The 10,000-nt window shown below is 51.2% G+C and overlaps 1 protein-coding gene across 1 annotated transcript in view; it reads right to left on the bottom strand.

The window, feature by feature from the left end:
• The window catches only part of LOC138357934 (rootletin-like), a 25,623-nt gene extending 17,376 nt beyond the window's left edge, over positions 1-8,247 (bottom strand). The window contains exons 1-2 of the mRNA XM_069315114.1: positions 8,113-8,247; positions 4,248-5,087 (exon numbers count right to left, since the gene is read on the bottom strand). Coding sequence (XP_069171215.1) covers positions 4,248-5,087; positions 8,113-8,247 — 975 coding nt within the window. The remainder of the gene's footprint in view (positions 1-4,247; positions 5,088-8,112) is intronic.
• Between the last annotated feature and the right edge of the window lie 1,753 nt (positions 8,248-10,000).

Below are 10,000 nucleotides of genomic sequence, written 5' to 3'. Positions count from 1 at the left end.
GTGTATTTGATAAACTGGGTCAAATATTTTGACCCAATTTATCAAATAGTCACTAATGAATCGTTTTGAACCTTCTCCTGTTGACCTCTGGTGACGGGGATGGGGTGATTTTGGCTGGCGGCGGTGGCGGGAATTGGTCAGAAGAGCTGGAACTTGCTGAGAGGGGCGGGTCGACAGGGGCGGGTCGACAGGGGCGGGTCGACGGGGGCGGGTCGACAGGGGCGGGTCGACAGGGGCGGGTCGACGGGGGCGGGTCGACAGGGGCGGGTCGACAGGGGCGGGTCGACAGGGGCGGGTCGACAGGGGGCGGGTCGACACAAACGTAATGATTATACCTTTTGCCGGGCCGCCACTCCCACTCATCAGGAGCTGCCGACTCCTAAATTGACCTCATTAGACGCAATTATCGTCCTCTCCAGGGAAATCAACGAGACCTGAGCATCGCGCAGGAGCAACAGAATCCTGTGAGATCAACAGAATCCTGTGGGATCAACAGAGTCCTGAGGGGCTCAACAGAGTCCTCAGGGCTCAACAGAGTCCTCAGGGTTCAATACAGAGTTGGAGGATCAACACGCTTGTGTCACTTGTATAAAATAAAACACTTTCCCAATCATACCCGACGTACTTCTGGGGTTCCCAACAGGTCAGGAACTGACGAGACGGTTCTACTGTCCACTGTCCGAGTACACTACTGTCCACCGTCCATGTACTCTTCAGAAACTTGGACAAATTAGTCTTTCCGGGCCAATTCACGTCCTGTGTGAGACCGACTTTAGAATATACAAGAAACTCGCAGTTCAAAAGGAGAAGTCAACACCAGAAAAGGTCCAAAGATATGCAAAAGAGGTTCGTTCCTGAGCTGAAGGACCTGAGCTTTAAGCAAATACTGAGGGAACAAAATCTTACGATACTGGACGAGAGGAACAGTGACACCGTAGGCTAACATTGCTTAAGGCTAGGAGCAGCAGATGTAGGGGGGATAGAGGGGAAATTAAAGACACAAATGACAGATATTTTAGAAATAAATGTGAAATATTAGAGCTGTCAATAAGAGGAAAAGGTTAAAGAGATCGTTGTGGCTAACCTGAAACAAAAGACGGGGCTAGAAGCTGAGCTTTTCCAGCAAGCACAGCTATGTGAGCGTATACCCACACATACAGGCACACGCACACGCACACACACATACACACGCGCGCTCGCGCAAACACACACACGCACACAGAAATCAGAGGTCAACAAACTAGGCTCTCAGAGTGTCTCTTTAAAAAGACAATATTCCACAGCACTTAATTAATGTGACCACTGGGGATACTTTGTCACTATTAACGAGGCCTTGTCAGCCCCCTCCATTACTTAGCCCCTTCATTATACTAAGACCGTGTCAGCCCTCTCCATTAGCCAGGTCGTGTCATCCCCTTCCATTAGCCAGGCAGTGTCATCCTTTCCATTAGCTAGGAGGTGTCAGCTCTATTACGTAGGCCGTGTCAGCCCCACCTAAGCCATGCCCAGCTCCAGCAAGTGCCGTGGTTGGATTTCATCTCCCTCGGCTCAAGAACTTCTCCAAGTTCTATTGTGAACACTTGAAACCGTCACGCACTTCTCTGTCTTCAGGGCGAATGAATCCTTTTCATTCACTGCTCTCATTTAATTCTGAAGTCCTCTTGTCTCCCCACCCCCCTCTCTCTGGTACCCTTCTCTGCTCTTTGTTGAATTTTTTGTTCTTGTAACTTCACCCCCTTGGTCTCTTACATCTGTGCCTTGCTGCCTAACACACTTGGTTAAGCCTTAGAGTTAGATGGCTTTCACTGTCCTGCCTTTGGACAGACAAATTTGTCGGCTGTCTGCCAGCATTCCTTGTGGAATTTTTCCTCCAAGTTTTATTCCCATAGTTTTCCTGACAGAAAGTATTTAATTTCCTCATAATTTTCCCACCAGACTGCCAGCCCTCTGTTTCAATATTTTTTTCCCCAAACAGTACATACCTTCTTCCCCCAAGCTGCTTAAATGTCAGTCTACAGTCCTCGTTCTTCCTAGGCGGGTCTCGAAGTTGACTTCCCTAATGTCTGAAACATTCAAATGGAAGGTTAGCTAAGTCGTACATAAGCTGGTGCCTTGGTGTAATTGTGTGGTTGATGGGTTGCTATGGGCAAGTGAGTAGTTGATGTCGTGCATAGTTGTGGGCAGATGAGTAGGTTTGTGGTCGTGGGTGGTTTGGGCAGGTGATGAATAGCTTTAGTAGTGAATGGTTTGAGTAAGAGAGGAGTTGTGGTCGTGGTCGAGAAGCGAGCTGGAGAAATGCATATAAGCAAAAGAACGTTATCTTGAGGCGAGGTTATCTGCAGCTGTCAAGCTATGATTTACGTGAGGCATAGACACGAGAATATTAAAAGAAAACAGAAGGAGGAGAAGAGAAGGTCGAGGAAGAGAAGAAGGAAGAGAGCTTGACATATGATAATGGAGGAAGATTGACTGAACCATTAGAGGACGCCTGGGAAGACGAAGGATAAGGTGACGAAGGTATTGAGTGATGCTGTCTAAGGAAGGGGGGAGTATAGGGATCCTGTGAGAAAACAAGGGGTGGGTAGGAGAGGGGAGGTAAAAGCAGGGGAAGGGGAAAATACTGAGATGGGAACGGGAGACAAGGGGTGATGGGAAAGGAAACAAGAGGTGATGCTCGAAGAAGAGAGAGAGGAGCTAGGAGAAATAAGACATAGAGGAATAGGGGCGGGAAGAACTTTTCTGAGTAGGAAAGGTGCTACAGAAGTGGCGGGAGAAGGGGAGAGTTGCTAGGAGAGGAAGGGAAATGGCGGGAAAGGGACAGGTGCTGGGAAGGAGAGGAGTTGGGAGAAAGAGGGAGGGAAGGAGGGAGATGGGGGGGGGCGCGGGGAGAGAACCCGAGAGAGGGAGAGAGGGAGGTGCTGGGAGGAAGAGGTGCTGGGAGAGGAGCTGAAAGAGCAAAGGGGATCATTACCACATTACCAACCGGCCTGGGAATATATTACCCGAATTGCCCCGCCCGGGCGAGCAATGGCTCCCGGCCGCCTCTTATCCGGCCACATTTTAGCGGATAAAAATCACGCTGACGGCCGACCAAAATACAGTGTCGAGAGTAGATCGAGAGAGAGAGAGAGAGAGAGAGAGAGAGAGAGAGAGAGAGAGAGAGAGAGAGAGAGAGAGAGAGAGAGAGAGAGAGAGAGAGAGAGAGAGAGAGAGAGAGAGAGAGAGAGGGCAAGGGTGATGCCTCCAGCCAAGCAAACGCTGCACCACTAACAGCACCAGCACCACCACAGCATCACCACAGCACCACCACAGCCTCACATCACCACCACAGCACCACCACAGCACCACAACACCACCACAGCACCACCACAGCACCACAGCACCACCACAGCCTCACAACACCACCACAGCACCACCACAGCATCACAACACCGCCACAACACCACCACATCACCACCACAGCACCACAACACCACCAGCAGCGGCACCACAGCACCACAACACCACCACATCACCACCACAGCATCACAACACCACCAGCAGCGGCACCACAGCCTCACAGCACCACCACAGCCTCACAACACCACCACAGCATCACAACACCACCACATCACCACCACAGCATCACAACACCGCCACAGCACCACTACAGCACCACAACACCACCAGCAGCGGCACCACCAGTGTCGAGATTGTCAAACCTCTATTTTTAATACATAGTTTTAAGAACATTAAAATATTTCCGAGATTTTTCCAATGAGCTGCGTTACCTGTCCCATAATGCTGTCAATACGGTATTTACGTGCCTTGAGTGCTGTCAAGGAACGTAAATGCCGTACTGACAGTCTTTAAGGTACGTAAATACCGTATTGTAAATACGGTACACACACACCGTATTTATATATATGTACTTTCAAGTCAGCTATTAACAAGCTGAAGCAATTTAATCCGTGTGTAAGCGCATTTAGGGCTGTCAATCTGACGGGGACGGTCAGGGCTTGAGGGGTTCAGGGACGCAACACCTGAGGAGGCAGCACTGGTGACACACTTTCAGGGGCTGCCCTCAGGGGGCTCTTAGTCAGGGATGCCAATATCAGGATGCCACTTTTTGAGATGCTATTTTCACGAACGACTTCGCAGGACTGCCAATATCAGGAGCACACCCGCCAGTGCTGCAAATATCTAGATCATAGGGTTGAGGGTGTCACACACCTCCAGTGGTACCAACACCAGAGGGAGAGAGAGACCGCCAGGGCACGCTGGGCCGCCAGGGCACGGTGGGCCGCCAGGGCACGCTGGGCCGCCAGGGCACGGTGGGCCGCCAGGGCACGCTGGGCCGCCAGGGCACGCTGGGCCGCCAGGGCACGCTGGGCCGCCAGGGCACGCTGGGCCGCCAGGGCACGCTGGGCCGCCAGGGCACGGTGGGCCGCCAGGGCACGCTGGGCCGCCAGGGCACGCTGGGCCGCCAGGGCACGCTGGGCCGCCAGGGCACGCTGGGCCGCCAGGGCACGCTGGGCCGCCAGGGCACGCTGGGCCGCCAGGGCACGCTGGGCCGCCAGGGCACGGTGGGCCGCCAGGGCACGCTGGGCCGCCAGGGCACGCTGGGCCGCCAGGGCACGCTGGGCCGCCAGGGCACACTGGGCCGCCAGGGCACGCTGGGCCGCCAGGGCACGTTGGGCCGCCAGGGCACGCTGGGCCGCCAGGGCACACTGGGCCGCCAGGGCACGCTGGGCCGCCAGGGCACGGTGGGCCGCCAGGGCACGCTGGGCCGCCAGGGCACGCTGGGCCGCCAGGGCACGCTGGGCCGCCAGGGCACACTGGGCCGCCAGGGCACGCTGGGCCGCCAGGGCACGCTGGGCCGCCAGGGCACGCTGGGCCGCCAGGGCACGCTGGGCCGCCAGGGCACGCTGGGCCGCCAGGGCACGCTGGGCCGCCAGGGCACGCTGGGCCGCCAGGGCACGCTGGGCCGCCAGGGCACGCTGGGCCGCCAGGGCACGCTGGGCCGCCAGGGCACGCTGGGCCGCCAGGGCACGCTGGGCCGCCAGGGCACGCTGGGCCGCCAGGGCACGGTGGGCCGCCAGGGCACACTAGGCTATAAGGCCTTACACTCGGCTATAATAACGTTAGAAGGTCAACAAATAAAAAATCGACTTGAGAATGGTCCAGGATGGACCGAAACGTCGTCGTCCATTCACTTTCTAGTGTGTGGTCTGGTCAACATATTTTAGCCACGTTATTGTGACGCCTCGTCTGCACAAGGTCAATAAATCCTTGGTTACCAACATCAGAAATATGTTCACGATTGTCTGCAGCTCATTCAGGATTGCTGTACAAAGCCGCCCATCACTCAAAGCCACCCCTTATAAAAAGTTATCCACTCACCATAAAAAGCCCCACCCACCATACAAAGCCACCCACCATACAAAGCCATCGACCCACTATAAAATCTTATACGGAACAACGCACCTACGCATCTTGAGACGATACCATCCATCCAGTGAACCATCCCAAGCCACCATACAGGGGCACCAACTTGGGTTCATGGGGAAAACACAGTCTTTACTAAACTCTCCAATTTCTGACGAGACGTCAAAAAATTATCGACAATTTCGAAATCTTAAATTTCCCAAGTTTAAGGAATGTTTGAAAGAAAAATTGGCCGAGTTTATGTATCTAAAAATTAAGTTGAAAGGTATTTTCTCCTCTACGTTACCTTTTCCTCTACTTTTGCCAGTTTTCCTTCTCACCCTATTCCTCAAACCTCAATATAATGATGGTCTACTCTGCTCTACTCTCCACATTCCCATCAATGTGTCGTTGTTCCTACCCTACCGCCATCAGTTACTCAAACTTCTATCATTCTCAGACGCACATTATTCAGTGTAATAAGCCTTAGAGAGCAAGGTTCAAATAACCATCCAGACCTCCTGAGTGTCCTGATGGGACTGTATCCTTCGTGGTAATAATGCCTCACAACAGTGTTTTGTCCGGTGGAGTGGGAGTCCATCCTATAGTGCTGTTGCTGAAGGACCTTGTATGGCTGATCTTAGAGTTCACGCTTGAGTAGGTCGGTTACCTGGTTGGTTACCCCGAGGGGCGGTCACCTGGTGTGTAGCGCAGCTTGTAAATAGAGTGAGAAGTGTGACATAAACTCTCTCTGACCAGCACATAATGTCACCCAGCACTATGGTATCGTCCCCATGTGCTTATGAGGATCGTTGTCACTAAACTTGATTCACGAACAGCTCTTGCTAACCGAGCGGCCGTAGCCGTTATAGCTATAGTGTCCCGGACTAAATCCGGTCCAAGCTTTCGTTTCCGGAGTAACAGCTTAAGTTTTGTCCAGTTCTCAGGACTCTGTTATGCAGTCCGTGACGTTGTCTCACTGTGGTCGTAGTCAGATTATGTATAGTTGAAAAGTTAAAGCATATACAACCACTATAACCTTCATTCCAGCTACTGCTATCACAATAGTCACCACTGCTATCATCACAATCCTCACCACTGCTGCTATCACTACCTGAGAGAGCCAGCAAGACTCGCTCAAGTCTCCTCCAGAAGAGAGAGACCTCGTAGATGACGCACAAGAGGACTCTGGAGGAAGATTCTCAATAAGACGCTTGAGCAAGATCGCTGAAGACTCGGGTTAAGGAGAAGAAAGCTTGGAAAAGTTTTAGTTGGAGATAATGAAAGTGGATAGTTAAGATTGGGTGGGAGGGAAGGCAAGGTTTGATGGTAGGGAAGGCAGGACTGGACCACAGAAAAGTAATGGATGGTGTTTGCAGACATGGACACACAGTGAATGATGGTGGATAGATTAACGTGTTGACAACTGTCTAGGGAGAGTCTGAATGAGGTCGAGTATGATAAAAACCTCACAGTACTTGCCTCACAGTACTTACCTCACAGATACTTACCTGACAGTACTTACAAATGTCTGCGGGAACAAGAGGTGTAGCTCAATGCCTCTACTCCTTGCCTAGCGCTCATCCAGCCTTTAAAATTAACTTTCCTTTCGTTTCAATTGAATTTCTTATCAAATCTGGCCTTAAATTTGTTGAGGGAGGTGACTTTCTGAATTACCTCTTTAAGTGCATTATACTTGTTACCACATGTACCTAGTACGAACATTTCCTTCCATACATTCGACTCATTTGCGGTTTCAGATCTAACTTGTCATTTTGTTCTACTTTCTCTCATTTTAAAAAAAGAGTCCTTGTCCACTGGTCTATTCCCATCAGTATTTTGTATGTATTGATCATATTCCCCTTTGGTCCATCTGTGTTTTAGGATTGTGAGGCTTGTGACTTTAGCTCTCTCTGTCTCTCGGTCTTTGCTTCTTTCTCTGTTTCTCTCTCTCTCTCTCTCTCTCTCTCTCTCTCTCTCTCTCTCTCTCTCTCTCTCTCTCTCTCTCTCTCTCTCTCTCTCTCTCTCTCTTTTTGTCTCATTATTTTTCTGTCTCTCTTTTTCCTTTGTCTCTGTCTCTGTCTCTCGCTCTCTCTCAATCTATTTTCCTGTCTTTTCCCTCTCTCAACCACCAGGAAATTTGTACCAAGCGGCCGACTCGGCCTTTCAGCTGGCCAGATCTGCCTGATTATCCCGACACTTGTGAATGGTGCAGAGGGAAGCTATCACCCTCGTCTTTGTGCTGGTCATTTCCTGAAGGAGCTTCTCGTTCCTCCCGCCGCCCCGGGATCCATCGCCGACGCTCTCAGATATTTTCACATCAAAGTCCGTTTGGGAAAACATACATCGGCCCGTATCGGGGAGGGAAGGAAGCCGCGACGAGGGTGGTTGGTGTGATGTTTTGGTGAGCAGGGCCGTTGTCGCCTGGGCACTGCCCTATCTAATGGGTTCGGTACTCGTCCCAAGGCATAGCCCTCTTCCTGGGCACGGTCCTTTGCCCCTTGGCACGACTCTCTCTAAGGCACGGCTCTTTCACCCCATGGGGCACAGCCCTTATCTCTTCGGTTCGGTACTCGTCCCAGGGCATAGCTCTTCCTGGGCACGGTCCTTTGCCCCTAGGCACGACTCTCTCTAAGGCACGGCTCTCTCACCCCATGGGGGCACAGCCCTTATCTCTTGGGTACGGTGCTCTTCCCTTGGAGATACTTCTCCTCTTTCTTTCCTCTTTGGTGACGGGGGAGGGGGAGGGTAATGGGGGTTACGACGAAGGCGAGAGGAATTTGCAAGGAAGTAGTGCCATCTGAAGGCTGTGAAGGACTTGAGCATGACAGGTAGTGCCATCTCGAGGCTCTCAGAGATGATCCTTCAGCGAAGGGCACTCTGAACGTCTGGCGTCGTTTTCAAGATTTCTATTTTTTTCTTCAGTTTCTTGCTTTTGTTAAAAGCGAACTTGTACGGCCAAGGACGGACAGATTAAAGCAGCTTCTGAAATTGACTCATTAATCCTTGACTGTCACCTGTGGGTGACTGTCACCTGTGGGTGACTGTCACCTGTGGGTTGCCTGTCACCAGTGGTTGCCTGTCGTTTAACAACTGCTAGGGAACATTCTGACAGGTTTTCATCCCCGTTGGTTTGGTGTTGGCTTTGAGACCTGTCAATCTTTAATGGGGGTTATTAACACCGTGGCACTAACTAGCTGACCTACCACCAAGGGGAGGAAGAGAAGAGAGGGTGATGATTCAGGGGAGCAGAAGAGAGATAGGATAAGAGAGAGAGAAAGGGGGAGGAAAAGAGGAGAAGGACGCTGGAGAGGGAAGGACTGAGAGGGTTGAAATTGGTCACTAACGAGAGGGGAAAGGTACAGTGTACGATGGAAAAGGGAAGGCGTGGGAGAGGGAGGATGGTGCAGAGGGCCTGGCGTGCCTGCCAACATACCAAACAGCCATTTTCCTTCAATGCCCACTACAATTTCGAAGCGTGCAGCGTATAGTCGGTAAACTATTTTCAATGAGGCAGAGTTGATTGAAATGGTCACTTGAAGGGTTCGTATACATCCTCGGAGAGGCAGTAAAAACCAACCTGGAAAGAATGACTTTCAGCGTGGAGTGAACCTTCCACAAACCCAACGTGGAGTGAACCTTCCACAACCCAACGTGGAGTGAACCTTCCACAACCCAACGTGGAGTGAACCTTCCACAACCCAACGTGGAGTGAACCTTCCACAACCCAACGTGGAGTGAACCTTCCACAACCCAACGTGGAGTGAACCTTCCACAACCCAACGTGGAGTGAACCTTCCACAACCCAACGTGGAGTGAACCTTCCACAACCCAACGTGGAGTGAACCTTCCACAACCCAACGTGGAGTGAACCTTCCACAACCCAACGTGGAGTGAACCTTCCACAACCCAACGTGGAGTGAACCTTCCACAACCCAACGTGGAGTGAACCTTCCACAACCCAACGTGGAGTGAACCTTCCACAACCCAACGTGGAGTGAACCTTCCACAACCCAACGTTGAGTGAACCTTCCACAACCCAACGTGGAGTGAACCTTCCACAACCCAACGTGGAGTGAACCTTCCACAAACCCAACATGGAGTGAACCTTTCAAGTTTGATTTGTGTTTTATGCAGGGAAGACTATTGATATCTTGGAGACTATTTATGTCAGTGAGGAAAATATTGATGTCACGGGGAGACTATTGAAAATTATAGCATTTGCTGGTGTCTAGATTTTTCTAATTTACAAAACTCTTTGACTGTGCCTCGAATATTTAAAAACTTTTCTTTCTTATAATACACTAAAATACAAAATCACTAATGCTTTATAATCTTTATTCCTGTAACACCAGAAGATACTTATGAGGAGAGAGAACTAAGCCTATATGGTTGTATGGCACTCGAAAGGAGGTATGAGGACAAGGAACCGGGATATGAGGGAGGTGCCCAATCACTTGCTCCATCTGGAATCGAACGCCGACATTGCAGGAAACGAGACCTTCGCTCTACAGACCAGTGCAATTGAAGTAACGTTTTAAACAGAAGACGAATTTATTTCCGTGTGTGGCAGGGGCTCTCGGGGCAAGTGGAG

Source organism: Procambarus clarkii, chromosome 80 (genome assembly GCF_040958095.1).
Source record: "Procambarus clarkii isolate CNS0578487 chromosome 80, FALCON_Pclarkii_2.0, whole genome shotgun sequence".
Taxonomy (NCBI): Eukaryota; Metazoa; Arthropoda; class Malacostraca; order Decapoda; family Cambaridae; genus Procambarus; species Procambarus clarkii.
Note: the sequence above shows the minus strand (reverse complement) of the source record. Positions and strands in the feature narration are given on the sequence as shown.